This window comes from Octopus sinensis, linkage group LG14 (genome assembly GCF_006345805.1).
Source record: "Octopus sinensis linkage group LG14, ASM634580v1, whole genome shotgun sequence".
Classification (NCBI taxonomy): Eukaryota; Metazoa; Mollusca; class Cephalopoda; order Octopoda; family Octopodidae; genus Octopus; species Octopus sinensis.
Window position 1 is genome coordinate 35463065 of NC_043010.1, and position 22651 is coordinate 35485715.

General features: G+C 34.5%; 1 protein-coding gene across 2 annotated transcripts in view; it reads right to left on the reverse strand.

Moving 5' to 3' along the window:
* LOC115218859 (transmembrane emp24 domain-containing protein 7) overlaps nucleotides 1–22124 on the reverse strand; it is a 45753-nt gene extending 23629 nt beyond the window's left edge. The window contains exons 1-2 of one of the 2 annotated variants that reach the window (XM_029788809.2): nucleotides 21278–22108; nucleotides 17052–17300 (exon numbers count right to left, since the gene is read on the reverse strand). In XM_029788809.2, the coding sequence (XP_029644669.1) occupies nucleotides 17052–17300; nucleotides 21278–21457 (429 nt within the window). In that variant the 5' untranslated portion in view covers nucleotides 21458–22108. Of the gene's footprint in view, nucleotides 1–17051; nucleotides 17301–21277 lie in introns of both variants that reach the window. The other variant, XM_029788810.2, reaches the window with a different exon arrangement.
* Between the last annotated feature and the right edge of the window lie 527 nt (nucleotides 22125–22651).

Below are 22651 nucleotides of genomic sequence, written 5' to 3' on the forward strand. Positions count from 1 at the left end.
TCAACAGCATCAACATGGCAAATTCCAATTTGACACAAAAACTGAAAAAGCACACTGTGCATGTGGCTCTAGCAATTCAGAGATCACCAGCTTCTTGAATATAGTGTTCAAGAAAAAACTAGAAGACTCAAGCAAGGGACTTGGCATCTATGGCTAAGATCTATTATAAAAATGAGAGCTCCAGCAGACCAATGTGAATTATTACCAAGAAGCTTAAAAGATAAGTGGTGCAAAAAGAATCATACAAGTTCTACGTAAGAGGACAGTTCATGTTTGGCAAGACCCAAGACAGCCATGTGATCATACAACTCCAACATCAAATAGCTTTCTAAATCTCCAGATTTAAATCACCTGAACTGAATACTGTTGGTGACAGAACATTCACAGGGCCACTAGACATCAACCCACAGGACCAACTATTTGTCAGAGGTTTTCATTGTTAGTGTGGTAATAAGTGGCAGCCACCTTATCCTGTTATGCAACTGCTTCATTTTTCCTTTTTTTTTTTTTTGTTTGGTGCTTTTGTTTTTCATTGTATTTTGTTTTGCCATTAGTTGCCTGGCACACATACAATATATATACATAGAACTGCCAGCCATGTGAAATGTTTCAAGTTGTAAAATCAGAACTTAATAGAAACAATAGACAGGCACAAAATAAGAGATATTGGAGTAACTTAAGAAAATAGAAAACTTCAAACAAAAACTCTACTCAACCTAAGATCAGTAAACAATATACAAGGATGCATATAAACTTTTCTTATATATCCTTTTGTTCATGCCACTAGCTCAACAATACACTTTTCTTGTTTCTAACCATACAATTGTGAGCAGTAAAAAAATAAACCTGTTATCACCAAGAAACCAAGCAAACAGTGCAATGTGTCTTAATCTTACAACCACTGTGCCTCAAACTGTTTTGATTTTAAAAGCTACAAATATAATCTGTCCATAAAAATTAGAGATCTTTCAAGATGGTGATTAACTGATTTCCAAGGAGCAAGCTCACAATAAATATTCTCCTTTGATATAGTATTAGTTTACTGTTTGCATATTGCAGCTAACTGAAGAAGTTTGGTATCTTTATACCAAATGCTTAAGTTAACTGAGATTGTAGTGACCTACTCAGGAACAAAAAAAATTTTTTTTTTAACGCCTACTTGCAGATTTGAACTCAATCTAGTGAACTCATAATCTAATATCATTTAAATTTTCTGTGTACATACATATACATGCACTAAATGTGTCAGCTTTATTGTATATGCACTATGTACATCAGATCTCAGCTGTAACTTAGTATTTAATCAAATTAACACTGCTTTTGAATATACACAGACATTAACCAACTCTTCTCATTCAAATAAAAATATATATAAAGAACATTATTAATTATCTGATACTGGAATGATTTCTGTATTCTAAGTATGGCATGACACCATTCTCCACAATCCTATGTCATCTTGTCTGTGAAGCCTAAATCCTTGGATCAGACAATAATTGTCTCCTAACATATCTTCCTCTGCCTCCATTTAGCCCCAATCCAATATTTGTAATAACATCCAACCCCTTTTTTAATTTGTAACCAACAATCACCCTTATTTTAGCATCCCTTTTTCAAAACAGGAATGATTGAATAGGCCTCTCATAAATCTTTCTTCAAGAGCCTTGATTTCATGTTCTTTTATATGGGGGATCTAACCTCAGACAAGATGTAACTTCAACTCTTTTCTACACAACCCGCTCTCAACCTTTGTGATCCTACTACATCATTTTGTTTAACCAGCATGTACTATCTACTTACATTACATGTCAATATCAACAATCACCTCTTCTAATATGTCAATGCTCAATTTTTCAACACACTTAGACATGCATTCACATAGACACATACAAAATGTACTTCTTTTAATGAACTTTTCATGTTCCATAAAGAAACTTGAACTTAAACATGCTAACTTTATAGTAACAATATTTGTGTTATTAAGGAGTTATCTGACAGCTTGTGCAATCACATATAAAGCTGAAAAAGCAAAATAACCACTACTATAAATACTACTATAGGTTCTAAATAAAAAAGTAAAGTCAACAGTATAGTTTTAATAAAGAAATTGATATAGTCAATTAAGCTAATCACAGTAAATGACTACTGCTTTATCATCTTTAGAAGGAAGAAAAACAGGACTCCTCCAGCAGGGCTCAAAATTAGAACCTAAAGACACAATAAATATTATATTTTACTCCAGTTCTTTTAGTTTTTGCTAAGTTATTGCCCTAGAAGGGATATTAAAAGACTAGGAGGCAGGAAATATCAAAGGAACTTCCTACACAGCATAGCAGCACTGCATCTGCCTCAAACATCTTAGTACCTTTAAAGTGTTGACCAGAGCAGTTTAATGTGGGACTTTCCACATTCGTTCAACCATTCTACATGATAGCAACCAATTCTTATGTGTACTTTGTTTTATTTTTTATTAATTTTATTATCTTTTTTTAACAAAAACTACAAGGTCTAAATCTTATACATGCTACCCAAAGGTAAAGGTGGGATGATCACAACTAGAAAACAAAAATTTATCTTTTGAAGATTCAGCCTCAATCCTCTGGATACTTTATATCCATTTACATTCCAAAAATACTAGACTTACAAGATGATCTGAAGTATCTGAATAAACTGAAATATTAGATCACTGTATTAAATTTTCTCATGAAAACACTGACAGAGGAATGAAGGATTACTTGCTAACAATAAGGCACCAACAAAAAAGGTTAAAGTTAACAACCTTATTAACATTACACACACAAAGTGCAATCATTACCTCTAAATACCTTGCCAATTTTTTTCACATCTAATGTGTTTCATAAGTCAATAAAAATAATTCATTAAAAACCCCGTCCAAACAGTTTCATATGCTGCCAGCTCATTTCCTGTCAATAGCAGCAAAATACAAAGCATATGGTGATATCAATATCTTCAATATGCATGCATTCACTTAAGTTTGTATGCATCTACTTGAAGACAAAACAATAGCTTTAATTTAATGTTCTAGCTGCTATCAAATTCATCCATATAATTTATTATATTTGATAATTCTAATATTACAGATAGAGTTGACAGTATACCAAACAACCAATCAGAAGGCTCAGAATTTTTTTTATCTTATCAGTGTTTTGTTTCAAGTGAAGGTACTTATCTATAGTGAATCTTTTTTTTTTCCTTGAGCTTTAAGACTTATAAGGTCTGTTACTTAGTTTCCATGGTGTATAAATGACTGAGATCACAACATTCCATTGTAGGGATGCTGAATCTACCTGACTATCTCATAGATCTATGATCAAAGGTATTTAAATCATAATCATCACATTTATTTTTAGGAATAATGTATTCTGGATCCAATATGTTTATTTTTGATAGACTATGGTTCAAAAGGAGATTTTGCAACTTTTTCTAGCAGGTTGAGTAACCACATAAAAACTCTTCCTAGACATAACAGCATTTATAGATACTGACTGTGGAATGATATAACTTGCATCTACAAACAGTAGCAGCACCTTGGAAGTGATGACAGATTAATTGGCTTGCAGCTTGTTTCTACTCATGGAAAAAAGCTACTAGAACTGGAAAACAAGATGTATCTTTTCCACAGATCCTTATGTTTCAGAAGAGAATTAACTTTATAAAATGTCCAATATTATAAATATACACACATGTAGTCAATGTAACAAACACATAAAGAGGATAAATTTATTTCTCTGTAGACTGAAAAATTATGAACAGCCTTAATTGATTTTCAAACCTTATTGGGTTCTCATCAGATGTTTACATCACTTAACCAATCCCAGAGAAACAAGTAGCCAATCTGGTTATCATCATCATCTGTTTTCCATGCTGGCATGGGTTGGACGGTTTGATTGAGGACTGGCAAACCAAGATGCTGCACCAGGCTCCAATCTGATCTGGCAAGGTTTCTACAGCTGGATGCCCTTCCTAATGCCAACCACTCCAAGAGTGTAGTGGAGGCTTTTTATGTGCCACCAACATGGGGGCCAGTCAGGCGACACCGGCATCAATCACGCTCAAATGATGCTTTTTACACGCCACCGGCACAGGCATCAGCCACACTTGAAAGGTGCCTTTTACGTACCACCAGCACAGGTGCCAGTCAAGGGGCATTGGCAAAGACTACGATTTCACTTGACCTAACAGATCTTCTCAAGCACAGCATATAGCCTGATAATTGAAGGGTACTTTTAAACAGGCCGGTTATGCAACATTGGCATCAACCACGGCTACAATTTCACTTGGCTTGCCAGGTCTTCTCAAGCACAGCATATCTCCAAAGGTTTCAGTCGCTTGTCATTGCCTGTGAGGCCCAACGTTCAAAGGTCATGCTTCACCACTTCATCTCATGTTTTCCTGGGACTGCCTCTTCCACAGGTACCCTCCACTGTTAGGGTGTGACACTTTACACAGCTGTCCTCATCCATATGCAACACATGATCATACCAGTGCAGTTGTCTCTCTTATACACCACATCTGATGCTTCTTATGTCCAACTTTTCTTTCAGGGTGCTTACACTGTCGTGTATGCACACTGACATTACACATCCAGTGAAGCATACTAGCTTCATTTCTTTCAAACCTACGCATGTTCTCAGCAGTCACAGCCCATGTTTCACTGTAGTGTAGCATGGCTGTTCACACACATGCATCATACAGTCTACTTTTCACTCTGAGCAAGAGGCCCTTTGTTACCAGCAAAAGTAGGAGCTCTCTGAACTTTGCCCAGGTTATTCTTATTTTAGCCACTACATTCTCAGAGCATCCACTCCCACTAACTGACTTGATCACCTAGGTAACAAAAGTTATGAACTACTACTAGTTTTTCCTCCAACATGTGATGGAATCTATCTTCTGTACATCGTCGGTGTTTATTACCCCTGTGCATCTGCCACACACAAAAACTATCTTCCCAGTTAACCTTCCTTTGATATTGCTGCACCTCGTGTGTCCAAAGCTTGCACCGGGTACATCTCATGGAGTTTCAACCTATTCCTTTTCTACAGATCGAACAGGGCCATCTACCTGAAGGGATTTGTGATTTGTCTACTTACCTACTTACTAAGGCTTTGGTTTTTGCTAGATTGTCTCTAAGGCCCTTCCATTCTAGACCTTGCTCCCACACCTGTAATTTCTCTAGTTATGGTAGTGACTCAGCTACTAGTACAAGGTCATCAACATAGAAGAGCTCCCAGGGATAGTCTGTCTTGAATTCCTGATATTGCCTGGAGGACTATGATGAATAAGGGGGGGGGCTGAGGACTGATCCTTGGTGAACCCCTACTTCTACCCTTCTTCACTATACTCTTCACCAACTCTCACCTTACTGACAGCATCCCTGCACGTGGCTTGTACAGCTCTCACCAACCACTTGTCTATCCCTAGTTTCCGCATTGACCACCAGATAAGGGATCAGGGGACCCAGTCAAAAGCTTTCTCCATGTCAACGAAAGCAAAATACAGAGGTTTATCTTTAGCTAGGAATTTCTCCTAAAACCGTCTTACCAAAAACATAGCATCAGTGGTGCTTCTCCCTGGCACAAACCCAAACTGCATCTCATCTAAACTAATTCTCTCCCTACAGGTGACTAGACTATAGCCTACACCACCAGATATTTTAAGCATCTCGGCAGTGATTCCTGATGAGCTGGGGGCTTTCCCTGTCTTCATACTCTTAATTGCTTTATCTACCAAGGTACTATCAATTCGAATAGCTGGTCAACATTTGGCAGACTCTCTTTCTCCCATTCACTCTCTTTATTGAGCAACCTTTCATAGTGACATCTCCAAGTCTCTCTCTTTGCAGCAACATTAAATGTAAGTGAGCCACCATCCATGCGGACACATTTCTCTCCTGTGACATCACGATTCTCTCTCACACACAGTCTTGCAATACAAATCACTTCAAGTCTCTGGTCCTCACAATGCAGAACATTGGCAAATTGTTTTCTTATCTGCTTCCCCTCTGGCTAAGTAAACCTGTCTCCTAGCTTCCCTTCTGGCAATCTGATACAGTTCCCTGCTATCACCACATTTCCAGTCCTTCCATGCCTGTTTCTTTTCCCTAATGGCCCTGTCAACTACAACGTTCCACCACCACGTTACTCAATTAGAGAAATAAGTAAAAATTATTCATGCTTGTGTATATGTTTGAAATAAAAACAGATGTCACACCTAAAAGCACTAATCACTCACATGAACAAATACACTTGAAACACGCCTAAATGTTACTGTATGCTTATATACCCATGTATTATTGACATAAATATCAATACAACAGGTAGAACAGAAAATAAAATAACTGGATGAGAATACTAGATGAAATTTAGAAATTGTTTAGTTGATGAAATAATGAGAAGGCTGCTAGAGATACAAATAATCTATAAATTAAGACCATAGAGAGAACAGGTGGTAGATTAAAATAGATACTTGAGATGAAAATGGAAGAAAAGCCAATAGTAATAAACTAACAAGCTTATAGAAATAAAAAGACTTGTAGCAACAGCTGGATTTCTTTCTAATTGAACATGGTAGAACCATTTAAATAATGCAAATTTCTAGTTCGTTAAATATATACATAGACGATGGGTGGAGGTAATAAAAGGTACTGGGCAATCCAATAATTTTTTAATCCCTTTTAAAAAAATACCATTAACCAAATTTATTTCACAGAAACACAAAAAAAAAATGCTGTACTGACTTTAACTATAGAAGATTATTACTAAAATTTATTGATACTCAAAATGCTTAAAACTAATGAGCTGAATAAATAACTAAGAGGGCAGTAAAAAGAAAACATGTTGATATTTCATACAGCTTGAAAATATAGAATAAAACAGACTATAGTGAAACTAAATTCTCACCATTGTTTCTACTACAGACACAAGGCCTGAAAAATTTCAAGGAACACACTAGTCAATTACATTGACCCCAGTGCTCCACTTGGTATTTATTTTATCCACCCTGATAGGATGAAAGGCAAAAAATCAACCTCAACAGAATTTGAACTGACTGCAAAGTCAGAAGAAATGCCACTGAGCAGTTTGTTTGATGCAGAAATCATTTTCCCAGCTCAACAGCCTCACCATTCCTGTAATACCATAAAACTTATATTTTACCACAGACAACTATACGGTCACATGAATTTAATAATTGAATTCTTGCTGGCAAATGGGAAAAAAAAAAAACAAATGAGTCAATGGGGAAGCCTCTCCAAGTCATGTAATCAGCTATAAATAGTAACCAAAAAAAGAACAAAACACATGGTAGTCCTAAAAACACTACACTCAGTAAAAACAAAAGTTAGGAGGGCCACATTTGGTATACTTCTGATCATAAATATGCTGAATCAGAGCAAATATTAGGGCTAAACATAAAGACTGACATTGTCCATGTGTATCATGATTCAGGTACTTCAGCTGTCAGAGCAGCTTGGATAACTTGTGCAGAGAATGTCATTTGCTTCAATATCTGAGGAATACCAAATGAAATGAGCAAAAGATGAAACCCACAACACACCTATCAAATCACAAAAGGCTATAAGAAACCATGCCAAAATAGACATGAAGCCTGGCCAGCTCCTGTCAAACCATGCCAGCATGAAAAACAGACATTAAATGATGAATGAATGATTGCTTAGAGGAAAATTTCAATAAACTACAAATTCATGTACAGGATTCAGTACATGTCACACCATCTTATCCCACATCATCATATCAATGGCTCCTTTAAAATATTTCTTTGCTCTTTTTAATTATATAACATGCACCATGCACATACACATTCATTTGCTTGGAAGAAGTCAACATTGCCATTTATTACACATACCACATACATTATCATAGTTGCTATTCAATTTCCTTGTTTCCCCTGATAGGCACAGACATGGCTTTGCGATGAAGAACTTAGTTTCAGGTTCAGTCCCACAGCAAGACATTTTGAGCTAATGTCTTCTACTATAGCCCCAAAGTAATCAAAATTCTGCAAGTAGATTTGATGGATGCTGTAGGAAGCCTGTTGTGAGTGTGTGTGTGTATGTGTGCGCGTGCACATATTTAGCTTGACATCATAACTGAGAGTAACTGTCACAAGTGGTGCTGCGCCAATTTTCCATAGAAACATGTCCAGCCATGGGGGAAAAAATACAGATGAGATTTGGCAACAGTAAGGGCATCTGGCCATAGAAAATCTGCCTCAATGAAATTTGTCCAACCCATGCAAACATGTGAAAGTGGATGTTAAAATGATAACAATGATGTCTACAAGTATGAAAGTCTTGCAACTTCTCTAATCGTACCTGCAAAACCAGTTCTCTGTCAGTTCTGAAATGCCATTATTATTTATTTATTTATTTACATAATCGTACATTTTTGTTGCTGCCACTGGAAAAAATAACTTCCAAAACAACATTTGTTTTAATACTATTAAGACCAAAATTCCTGTCAAACAATAATCACAAGAAACAAAAACATGTATGTGCACCTAAAAAATTGAGCATATATTGTTCACATGAACATTTGAGCAATAACTACTGGTCAAATACATGTACATGCACACCATACAAAAAAGCTGTCTAAATTACTTTTCTAATTCTCAAAATATACTTTGACAGAACAGATGATTCAAATTTTGTTTCATTTTTTTTTTTAATTAAAATCTCAAATTTATAAAACAGATGCTTACATAAAACCAAAAGCAGAGAAACAAGAAGTCAAATCAAGCAAAGAAGATTTTAATTCATGAAACTTGAATACCAATTTATATGAAAAGAAGTAATTCAATTTTTCATAGATAAATGTATTTCAAAATATAGTACATAGAAAGTACTGGGAGGCTTAAGAGCTTATTAAGTAATTACATTCTAGCTTATTAAGGAATATATATTCTACTTTACTGATATGGTCAACTGATCTAGTTAGTATTTGCAAGGTCTTGATATTCTGACATTAATTGCAGTTAAACAAAGGTTGGTGAAGGAAATTCATAGATATTATTGCCAAGGTTGTGACACAAGCAACTCCAAAGACAGGTTTCAGTGATACATCAATGCTAAGAGTATTTATGAAGGTTGAATCAGAGGAGGAAAGTTAACACTAATTAACTTAGCAGGGTTTCTAAGACTTGTGGAGGGAAAGGGAAGAGAAACCACATCTAATTAGGTACTGTCCAACAAACAAGCTTCTCCACAGGTTGGACTGACCAGGTGCATTGGTAGGTGAAACTTGCCTAAGCTGCCATATTGTGGCATCAAACCTGGATCCACATAATTGCAAAGCAAGTTTCTTAACAACACAGCCATGCCTGAGCCCACATTACCAGAAGGCTACAAAGTTTTTAGGTGGATAATTAGACCCTAGGAAGACAAAAGACAAAGTTAACTTCTGTAGGAGTCGTACTTGGAAGCAAGACATCACAGAGCATTTAGTCTATCATTTGAATATTTGTCACTCACCACCCTTATCAGTGCAAATTGTATTAATTCACTCAATATAAATCAAGGGGGGGGGACGTATATAAAATAGAAAAACAAAACAAATATTTCAACACTAAAAGCATGATATATTTTACTCAAACTAGAAAATCCTCTCATATTTCTTTTAAAATAAACTTTTAACACCTGTAAACAATCTATACGCATCTTTTTTAAAACTCCATATGGTGTTGTGTCAACGAAATGTCAAAGAGACTAAGGCAATGCACACAAACTGACTGCTCTAACATTTGCAAGTACAGGTTGGAGGTAGATTTTTATTTCTTTATAAATATTTAACTTATTGAAAGAAATGGGATTGTATGCATTGTTTGACAAAAATAATCAATAAAGACACCATCACTCAATGTTCGGAAAACATTTACATTAAATATTTACTTTCGTTCAGCAACAAAAAAAAAAAGTTAATTACTATGTACCACCAGGTGCCATAGTTTATAGGTAGAGTAGTCAAAACCTTCTCTTGATGTTTTAATGCATTTCTGATCAGGATATTATTTACATCACCACCATTTTACATTACCTCTACTAATGGTGGTGGGTGGAGGCTGGCAAAGTAGCAGCAAAAGGGACTAGCAGTTTTTTTTAATTAAAGATTCATCATCAACTAATGCTACGGAAATGCATGGAACACTGATGCTAATGAATCTTGTTTTTTGATTGGTTACTGTTAAATTCCAATGAAATGTATATTTTAAGCTAAATACATGTATCATTTATGTAACAATCATAAAAATTTAAAACAATACAACATGGCTTAAGAATAATTATGTAGGTTCCACTGAAGCAGCATTTCACCATGGAAATATATTCCAAATGGAATGTAAATTGCTCCAGCAAACTTGCTTGAGGCACGGTCTTTATGACCAAGTTAACTGTAGAAGTTACAAATCTCAACTCTACTGCATAAACTCAAAATGTAACAATGACTTCTACTAAGACAACAACAACAATATGCTTAATAAATATATATAAGAATCGTGTGAGAGAGAGACAGAGAGAATCAGGCACTATGGTTCTATTACAGGGTCTTCAGCAGCTTGGAATGAGGATTGAAGGTACTAGCTTTGTCTTCATAATCCACACTATGTTAGTATTCAAGCTATTAAATGCTTGGGAATTAGCTTTGTTTTATTATTTTATTATGTAAATGATATTGAGCCACTCCTCACAAACTGGTTTACATTTTTAACAAGTAGTCCTAAGCAACTTGCTTTCAGATGTTTGATAAACAAAGGTAACTGATCCCTGATGAGTCTTAAAATATATTTTTTAAAAAACATCCAAAAATTTTTGCCATAAGCTGCCAAAAGTACTGTAGTTTAACCATAAGGCCTAGCTTCATAGACTATGTCTTTAAAATTATGACTGTATATGCATTCATATATATCAATCACAATAAATCATTATTTTTTTAGTTTACAATTAGATAAAAAGTGACAGCTAGCAAAGTCCTACTCATAGAGTAGCCATAATTTGTATCCAATAAAAATGATATTGTGCTATACAAATTTGAATCAGTATGCTTTGGTGCAGATAGGTCCAGCATGGAAGTTTAATTTAATGCTCTAAGTAGCAAGGACAATGTATTACTAGCAAGTGATTTGTCAACTAAGAGTGATGCATACTCACCAACACATTACATTTACTGACCAACAAATGTGCTGCTTTTTTTTTTCTGTCTCTTCCTAACCACGACTACAATCACTTCTCCTCTGAAGGTGGCAAGCTACATATCTCCTACCTTGGTCCACTGAATGCACTTGTCCCATTCAAACCCTGTACTAAACATTTTGCAGAGTCAATTCTCAAAACTAGAACTCTCCTTGCTCATGTTATTTTGCCAGTGGCATATCCCCCAACATAGAAGCAGAAATCTGACAATTTCTCGATTTTATGAAGTATTATTTTTATTCATCTATTCTTAGTTGCAAGATTGAACTACAAACTGAGAATTTCTACAAATGTAAATTTCCATAAGACACTCTTTTCAGGACACTTGAAGTGGATGCATTCTTCTTTGAGATAGAGAAAAGTCCAGAGTCTTCCCAATAGAAAATAGAACAGACAGATGTAAAAAGTAAACTCCTCACATAAAATATAAATAGTGGATTTTAAATGAATGTTTTGGAACTGGTAAACTAATTCTGGTAACCACACATTTTACATTAACAGGAGTTTCCCCCATGTATGTGCACTGAATGAGGCAATACTTAAGGAGTTCCAGTAGTATCTTATTTCAACCCTGTAAGAATATCTTCTACATATCTAACAATCATACATAGTTGGATGTGATAGAAGGGAAATTAGGCTGCTATTTCTAGAGATCCATGCTGAGTCATATTGAATAATGTATTCCTAGATACACTATCTGAAAAAAGACTGGATGGTCACAGCTGGAATTCTTTTAATTAGAGTTGTCTGGGATTAAAGAAACAACAAAGGCTTCTCAAGCCATTGTTTTTATTGACAGGTGGCTCCAACAGTACTTTTAGCTTAGTCCTATTTATACACCTTGTCACTAGATCAAACAATCACTGTACCAAGTCTTTAAGAAAGACTTTCACTCTAATCAACTATTCGATTACTTTCTCATTCTATTGAACCATAAGAGAAACCACATAAGCAATTTCTATAGTATTTGCTCTACAGAATCATAGTTTCCAAAGTTCTATTTTGAACCAACAATTCATTAGAATTTTATTCTTTCTCTTTTGTTTATCTTTAACTGTAATCATCAACATTGGATAGCTCTTTAACACTGTCTCATTACTTGTTACATTCCAGCATCCCAAGATCAAACCTTATTATTTACTTTTTCATGGGCTTCTTGATATTTCACTTATCCTTATCTTTTATATATACCCAAATCTCATCTTTCACCCAATGATAGCTAAAGTAGTTTACCACAAATTACTCAAACTTTTGGGAAAATAATTTTTGTTTCAGTGATCTGGAGTGCAGTTTTATAAAAAAAAAAATATCTGATGACATTAATAGTAGTATTTGAGTTATTATTTTTTTGACTCTAATAAAGTTGAACCTGAAAAGATTTGAACTTAGAATAGTAGAGTAACAAACTTTCATGAATGCTGTAAAGTGTGTAAAGTACTATTAACTGTACCATAACAATGCATGTATTTAAGATTTTAAAAATTATTAATCAAAAGAAGATAATGCTTATGTAAATTGTGTTTATGACAAAAATACATATTTAAAAACAAAAATTAGAAAGGTAAAATATGGGTATAAACCAAGTGTTTGTCTTTAAAACTTCAAAAAATAATTTACACAATGTAATTGTTAACTCTCAGTAAAACTCATTTATTAAAAAAAAATTAAATTGGATAAGTGAATGAAAGTGTGTTGATAAATGATTTGAAGGTAATGAGTTCCGATCTGACTTTTGAAGTTCATAATCTTTAAGACAATGAATATTAGTTATAACTAAAATAACCTATTGCACTATAAAGATCTCACTGAAATAATCAAGTATTGTTTCTGATTTGTGCCAATATTCATAAGTAGTTTACTCAAGAGCTTAAAAATCTAGCACAGTAGCTGCAGACCACTACTACAAAGCAAGCCTGTATGCATTAGTGCTTAACTGAAAGAAAATAGCCAACAGTTTCCACTTCATGGTTGTCAGCTTAGTTATTGTAGCAAAAGTAAAAATGAAATTTTATAAAAATATGTTTTAAATGTAGGACTCCTCCACTCAAGCATGAATAAATAATGTACATGATTCTTACTTTAACTTATATTTTTAATATATGTACAATTATATTTTAAAATTTGGCTTTTTTTTTTTTTTTTAACTATTTTAAGCTCATTATTCCATATTAGTATGGATTTGATCATTCTGTAAATTCAAGTTTCAGAACGTGATTTACTGGAAAAGCCTTTGTATATTTTCTCCAGGTGGTTGGCTGTCTCTCTAAACTGTAAAGTTACACTTTTTCTTAACTAATGGTTGCTCAAGTAATTGCTTAAGCAAACCTATGATCAAAAGTATTCTAGCCATTACTACCCAAAGTTTTTTTTTTTCAAGCAGTATGCATTCAGGACTACATTAATTTATTTGAAACTACACAATCTAATATGATCTTTTTTCTCACAAATTAGGAAATCTTTTTGGGACAGTTAGCAGACGGAATATACAATATAATATCCATAAAGTTTAAACACAATCCATCATAGCCCCTGGTTGGTCTGCTGGATCAGTGCAAACTTGATCACTCCTTGATTAACAAGTCTTTCAGTCAAAGGCTGATAATATGTCAACAGCAAAATTTGAATACTTTATATTCCCATTAATTATATTTTCATTTCCCAGGAGCTGTCATGCAACTCAAGACTGATCCTAACGATGAATAGATTTACACATATTGGTGAACATATGTTCTCTATGTGCATTTACACCGGGTTAAAAGTATATATAAGCATGCATGTAAACATCTATAGACACACGTTTATATTTGCCAATGTAACTATGTAATTGTAATAATTATTCTACTGAAAAAATATGTATATATGCTATAAGGATTTAATGGATATGTATTGTTACTTTTCTATTTTTATTGCTATTATTGTTTCTGCAAATTGGCTTAGCCTTCTCTTCATCATAAACAATACCAAACAGAAACTGATCTGAGTAAACATCCAGTTATGTGTAATTATGGTATGTAGAATATATATCATAATCATTTTTGTGCTTGATCTTTCATACTCATAAGGGTCGGATGGAAGTGTTTCATATAGTGTTTTGTTTTAAAAAAATATACGTGTAAAACTTGTGAAGCTTATAAAATTTACGTTTATTTTGCTGATCATGTGTTCAGACAAGTTTCAGCAAGAAATATATACTAAATAGCAACAAATATTCAACCAATGAGGAAGCTTGTATGTAGTTGCTCAACCTGCTAGAATAGACAACTCACTATAAAATCACATGCAACTAGCTTAAAATAAAAAAGTTATTTAAAGACAAGAAAGGCATGTTGGAAAATGTAGTAGGAGATAACTGTTTGAAAAGAGTTATAACTGGAATGTTCTTGATCATAGGTCTGCTGAATCAGAGATGATTTAAGCTAAGTAACAGATATGTGTAACCATAAAAAAAATGAAATAAGAACAGTAAAAGATAAATAATGACTCATAACTACAGGGAGAAATGAAAGGGGGAGTTGTGATGATTATTCTTTTTCCAAGAGCATAAATAACTAAAATAAAAAGATTCCAATTGAGAAGTAAAATCAGAGAAAAATTAATAAATTTAGACATAATAGAAATTTTTTTATATATTTTCAAATTACATTATAATGAATTATGTTAGACATTGTGTCTAATACCTGTAAAAGTCCCTTCTCAAACCGCTGAACCAAATGGGGAGTCTGATTTCTCAATATGCTAGAAATAGCTAAATTTCCTTCAAATTACATCCAACCATGCAGCATTTTAAACTAAACTATAATTATACAACTTCATCCAGTTATTGTTAATCCTAGGAAAAACAGAGACAACTGGACATTTAACTCACTAGCATACTCAAAACAACAATTTTATAGTTTTTATTTTGTTAGTTGAGTAGAAACAACCATGAGATGGATGGTTGTGCAAGGTTTTATAACAGGAAAGGAATGTTATAAGAGCAACTGGAACGAAAACAGTGCACGCCCATAGAGGACTGAAACCTTATATCTACTACATTTGATAATCACATAAATTCAAGTCCCACCAGTGGACCTGTTGCTCTTTATATATCAAACAGACAGTTATAATATCTAATAACATTTACATGAAAATTTCAAGGAGAGATAAATCTGGTCCAGAAGCACCACAGAGACTTTTCGATGTAAAATCAATATTGCTTAAATGCTGTAAAGAAGGAAGCGATTTGGGAGCTAAATTTAGCAGGTTAAATGGCTAAACAGAATCAATTCTTGCAGGATTTTACATAGTTACTCAAATTCAAACAACCAGGATTAAGTACCAGATCAGATGGGTAATGTTAGCAGTTTTAGACCAGCAGCCCATGAAGAGTAGTATTAATCTCTAACCTGCTTTTCAACATAGAAATGAAGATAAGCAATGGCCCTTCAGTACATATACAAGGTGGTATCAAAAAGTTCTAGGACTAGATATGTTTAATAAAGAATAACTTATTTACCTAAGTCCTATCTCCTTCAAGATAATCACCTTGCACAGCAATACACTAGTCCCAGCATTCCTGCCACTTTTAGAATCCAGCTTGGAAGTTTTCTGTAAGTGAGTTGAGGACCTTCTGCAATTTGCTCTGGATCTCAACAACAGTGTTAGAACAGCAACTTTAGGCTGCATTTTCATTTGAGGAAAAAACATGGAAGTCTGCAGGTGCTAAATCTGGTGAATAGGGCAGGTGCAGAAGCGATACATGTTGCTTTTGGCAAGAAACTGTCGAGGGAGGAGAGCTCAGCAACAGAGTGCATTGTTGTCATGAAGAATCCAGTTCATGTTCCACAGATCCAGTTGCTTTCACTGAATGTCCTCCCTCAAACACTTCAAAACATAACAGTAGAACTCTTGATTGATGGTCTGGCCCTACAGGATGAATTCTCAATGCACAATATCACATTTCCAGGGATGATGCTTATGGCAGATCTTCCAGATCACTCATCATCTTCCAGGGATATTCTACTTTTGAAGTGCCTGTGCCACTTGAAACATTGCATACAACCCATTGCCTTGTTGCCATAAGCTTGCCAAAGCATGCTCAATGTCTCTGTAGCAGACTTCTCAAGTTTAATGCAAAATTTAACATTAGCTCTTTGTTCCTGTCCATGACAAAATTACAGACTACAGTATGTGATTGTAAAAATACAAATTTCACAACTAGCGAAGTAAACACAGCGATATCACTGCTAGCTCTCACTGCAAATCCAACCAAGTGCTGTCATCTGTTGGCACACTACAGAACTTATGATCGCACCTCATAAATTTATAAGGTACTCAACAAATTTTAATCTGGGTCTAAAAGAATGGGTGTATAATCCTCAGTGAAAATGATATATAGATAAAAACATTTCACAGAAGAAAAGCCAAGTCCTTCTGCAGGGTTATTGTGCTTTCGATCTTAAACAGTGAAACAGATACAAACCGTGTTCCTAGCATTTTATTTTTGAAATTATACCCTGCAATAGTTACTGTCAATTTTATTACCTGGTATAAAATTAATTCCTCCCACTCACAAAAACAATAAAAGTAAAAAGGATCCAATTTGAAAGTATATGCAATGAGATATATTACTGGTATTAAATGACAATCAAGAGTGCAGAAAAAAAATAAGCATGCGACAGTGTTAAAAAGTAGATAAGTAAATGAAGAGAAGTTAAATGTTGAAGTGTAAATGAACCAGTGGTCACTCCAACAGAATAAAGCAAGCAACACATAATACGAGACAGGTTTCCTGTTTTAATGACTGAAACCTATAATGCGGTTAATAGTTGTAAAGGTATAACATACTCACCAAAGTCAGTGCCGTGGCATGTGAGTCAATATCAGCAGTCAGAGGAGGCTTGTCGCCTACCTGGAAGTCAAAGTAGACAACCTTGTGGGAGAATGTGGAGAACTCATTACTAAAGCAGAATTTATACACGCCAGTTTGGTCAGCTGTCCACGTGAAGGTATCATACTGTTTCTTAGTGTCTTTGTATAATATCTGACCACTTGGTGCTGAAAGTTCCATATCAACATCATAACTACCACCAGTTATTACCTGCAACAAAAACAAAACACTATATATTTTCTGATTATAAATAATAAACACCCAGTTTTAAAGCCGTTAATGTCAATAATTAGTCTGGAGAAGCAGAGAAGTGGCCCTGATTTTTCCAAGTTCTTTGAAACTGCAGCATAGGGATAGTTGAATGTGATTATTACAGTTAATATTCACGTTAATACTCTTGATGTATATTAAGAAAATTATGGAAAGAGGCAACAGAATCAAGCAGTGTTTATAATGTAGCAATTTGGTTAGAAGACAACATAGAATAGTCAATGTATGTATCAAATGGTTTTGAGATGGAAGTGGTATATTGTTAGCAAGACCTAGATAGTAGTGGAAAAGATATAGTGATGAACATAATTCATGGATGGGCAAGAAAAGATACTGTTATTGATGGTTTACACAAGAAAAGATTGGATATGGCTAGCCACCAGATTGAGAGAAATGGTCAGAATTTCATGTCACATCATTTACCGGATTCTCAAACTTTCACTTTGAAAATACATTCTCACTTTTTTTTTTTTTAAATTAGAATGACTGAAATCTAATTATTTATTATTTTCAAGATAGTTCTGGGGTGAGACAATAATAGCTATGAACTAGTGCACCCTTCTCATACTTTTATCCCTCATAACCTTGGATAAAGCTGGCTCCTGAAAGTTTGTAGTTTTGCAAACTGTATGGCAGCTTCATTAGTACTGGTGACACAAAAAAGGCACCTAGTTACACACTGTAAAGTGGTTGGCATTACAAAAGCAACCAGCCACAGTAATCATGGCAGACACTGTCAATCTCTCAAACACATGCCAGCATAGAACATGGACATTAAATGACAATGGAGGATGATGACCTAGTCATCTCATCACAAAGTTGTTTTTTTTTTTCTTACATATGGAAACTACCACTTGCATAAGTCATTAAAATTAATACTAGTATATTCAATGTTATTTCAGCCAGGTTTGAAAAGGATACTAAATTATGCTAAATATTCTCGATTTCTTTAATTCAGTTTTAGTGTGTCAAGAAAATCTGCAGGACAGTTATGCAGCCAGACTACAAACTGCATAGTTATAAGTTCAAAACTCACTTTTTTTGTTATATTGTATCTATTAAACAAACAGATTCCATTTGACTGGTTAGCAAAAGGGCATCTTGTAGTAAAAGTAATTGCTCTACCAAATAAACCATCTCACATAACAATTATGAAGGAAGTGAGCCAATGGATTAAGATTTCCTGGAGTGGAGAGCATTTCAGTGTTAGATAAGTCTTAAAAGAACCAGCTAATTGTAACTTTGCTAGCCCCATAATGGTTCATATGATACTGATTGTCTCCAAGCAAAATATGAGGGACTTTCTAACACAAATCTACACAAAGGCTGGTGATTACTCGATATGAAAAATAAAAAGAAGTGTTAGAACATGATTATAGAAACCTTAAGCACTTCATAAGGTTCCTCAGAAGAGTATATTTGAATAAATTAACCCACACTACTTGATTGGTATATATTTTATTAACCCTAAAAAGATGAAAACAAAGTAGACTACAGTGGAATTTGAACTTGATGTTAAAAAAAAAGAGATGTAACTTAATGCCAAATTGCTTAACTGCAATTAAAAAAGTTTACAATATATGTTAAAATGTTCATGAAACTTAAACTCTAATAATCAAAGTTATAAGTGTGTGTGTGTTACAACACGGATAAGGTTTGATAACAAGAAGAATCTCGAGCTGCAAAATCCTGCCTCAAATAAGCACTTGCCCAACACATGCTAGCATGGATATTAAATGAATAAGTGTGTGGGTGGGTGTGTATAATTCAGCTAACTGTAGAAATTTAAGTCTGCTTAACAAAAATTACAAACGAGTGCTCCTTAACCATAAGAATGATTTCTAACATTGGCACAAACCCAAAAAATTTAAGGGAGAAATGACTGTGACTGATCCGATTCCAGCACATGCCCGGTTTTTATTTTCGTCAACTTCAATTGAATAGAAGGCAAAGTCAACGCCTTAAGAATGTGAATTCTGATAGTGAGAGATAGGATAAAATTCTCAAACTCCAAGATCTGTTTCACAGACACACTCTCTCCACACTGCCCTTTCTACCATGCTACAATGCCCCTTGCTCCTCAAATGTGACTGCTTTCGTGTCACTTTCACGCAAGCACCCTCGATTCACTCTTTTCTCCGACTCTAAACGCTGTTCACCACCACTCCACATATACACCACTTCCAAGACAGACAAACTAACCACTACAACCAATCCTTTCGTCCCAGAATATCGACACTTGGGGATTCCCTCCCGGCACATATCCTTCAAGTATCGATCTCACCGGTCTCGGAGGGCCAGTGAAGGTCGTAGATACAACTCTTCCTCCAGACTAAACTATTAAAAAAAAAAACAAAAAAAAAACAATCCTGTCCCCTACTATTTTCGCCATTCCATCAGCTTGATTTTTATTATACATAAAACATACGAGATGAATACTAGTTGTTAAACTAAGGGTAAACAACCAGTCCAATTTAATGCATGAGTGCGTATAAAATTGTCAAATTGCATTTTGTGTCAAATGATAATCTCCATATTTACAGATAAATATTGTTTAATTATTTTTGATTTTTTTTCTAGGTAATATTTAATTCTGTAAAATTTAGCCATTTGTACACCCAAATGTTTACAGTCACTAAACCTTATTTTTATTATTATTTAAATTCTTGGTTAAAATATACAACTTTCACACCTAATATGTATCATAACGTTGGTATGCTCCTAGTTAACGTGGCAGAACAAGCAACTCAATGGAGCCATCCATTCATTAAACCTTACATGAATTCATATAAATTATCTATTAATATACGAAAAAAATGGTCATTAAGTAACCTGAGGGGAGGAAGTACGTTCTGCCAGGTTAAATTGACCTTGACCAGATACACGATGACAAAGTTTCTATGTGGCACCCCAAACTGAGAGACGAACCTTCCCCGAATAAATAGGGGAACGGAAGTTTTGAAGCATTCAGGGTCCTGCATAAGACACAATGAACAGGATGCCAGCTCACGACACGTGAACTGGTGTTCAAATACGTTATACCCGAGGATATTTCATTCATACATATGCACACGCAGCCGTGGTTTCATAGAGGTTTACCGACACCTCCCTCTTGTAATTACTTTATAATTTCCCACAAAAAACCCTTTTTTTTTTAAACTCAACATGCGGAGGTCCTAAGCTGCTTTAATAACAGATGTGATCGCCATGGAATGGCGAAGAAGCCAACCTAAAGACCTCGTCTTCAGTGTTACAGTCGTAATAAGTAACACCCACTAACACCTGTATCTGTCTGTGTTCATACCTATATGATGGTTACGTTAATTAGCATTTATAAAACAAGGAAATTGAGACAACTATTTGTGAGATCGAAACAAGCATTTCCTTTCTATACCTAGATACATCACAGATGATGTGTATGTGTAACATATATTGAACCTATCCTCGCAAAAATAAAAGTTATGTATAACCTTGTAGGACTGAGCTCATAGTGTTGGTGGACATAACTAAATATTGCAAATTAGTAGTCTAAGACGTTATCGGGTTTCCCTACAACCATTTGCTAAAACCTATCTTCCACTTGTAACTCTAACTCATGAGTAAAAACCCTTTGAGAAAAATCTACAGTAGATTTTACCGACCTCAGTACTTGAGTGGTACTTTCATTTATAGACCTGGAGAGGATCAAAGACAAAGTTGTTCCAGACGAAAATTTAACTCAGAACAAAAAGATATAAATGGGGGATTTTTAACATTGGCACACATTTTTAGGGGAAAGGGTGAAACCGGTTATCCACTGGTACCTATTTTACTGATATCAAAGGAATGAAAGGCACAACTAATTACGATGTTATTTGAACGTTAAGGGATGATAGTAAATAAAATAATAGTAATAATTTTAATTTATTTTAACTCACCTGGAACTCCAGTGTGCTTTTGAGGCCTTCTTTTATACTCTCGAAGAAACACATACGTTCGTTATCCGGTAGCTCAAACGTAAGTTCCCCGGACAGCACAGTATGCACATTTAAAAGACATAGCAGTCCTGTCACAAACACGAACATTGAAGTCGACGAAGTACTCGCAAGACACTCCATTTGTAACTATTTAATTATAATAACAATAACTAGTAAAGGAAAATTTAAATATTCAACAAGCACCCACCTAAAAAAAAATTAATTCCCCCAAAAAAACAAGTAGTTATAATAATTAAAAATCACAGTAACAAACAAACTCTAACAACTGCAGGAAGTCAGTCACTACACGACAACAAACAGTGGCGAGGCTTCGATTTGAAACCGGCTGGGTTTATGTTATTGTCGTATCGTTCAAAGAAACAGCGATTGATAATTAAATATATGCTTATATATATGATTTATACTACTCATGTGTAAATGTGTCGTATTATGTATGTATATATAAATATACACATATGCTTGTACGTGCGTATAAATATGTTTTATGGTAATATTTATATAAACACTGTCAGAAGATGCAGACGAATATATTGTTATTTTTTTTCCAAAGAAATGACAGTCCAGAGAAGGAAATTGTTACAAAAGAAAAAAAGAGAAAAGAAAAAAAATCAAGAAGGAAGAAAGACAATATGGAGCAAACAAAATCCTCTCCTTTCTTTTTTTACAACTCGAGGGGCGTGTGAGTGGTATCGGAGCCGGCCAGGTTTTATATGCTTAGTGACGGCAATGGCGACAGTGATGGCGGACCGAGTGACGTGGCTTTTCCGCTCGCCAGACGGCGTTTCGGTAGAATTTCGTGCTTCCGCTTTGATGCGTTGATATTTTGCCCCGTGTTTCTATATAAACGTGTATATCCGCAAAAAATAATAATAATAATAATAATAATAAAATATAGCTTAAAAGTATGCTAAATTATTGAAGACAGAATATAATAGTTATTAATTGTAAAGATCCGTAAGTACTTCTAATGAAAGGGGAAAGAAAAAGAAAACTTCGTACACAATACTATTCAATTTTTTTTTTTTAATATAGTGAGTTTGTGCCCATCTGAATAATGATGTGGGCGAGCCAAAACATCGACTAAATAAAAATATATATACTCAGGACGTCATTCAAAACTGAAGATGATGGGAATGAAACAAGTAATCAACTGCATATGTATCGATGATACAAATGTGGGTAGAAATCAATAAGTTATTGATCACCAATAAATGTAATAAAGTATTGGGTTGTCCGGAAAGTTCGTGCCGATTTTTAAAGGAAAGAAAAAGGTCAATAAATACTTGCCATTATATTTTTAATCAACCAAATATG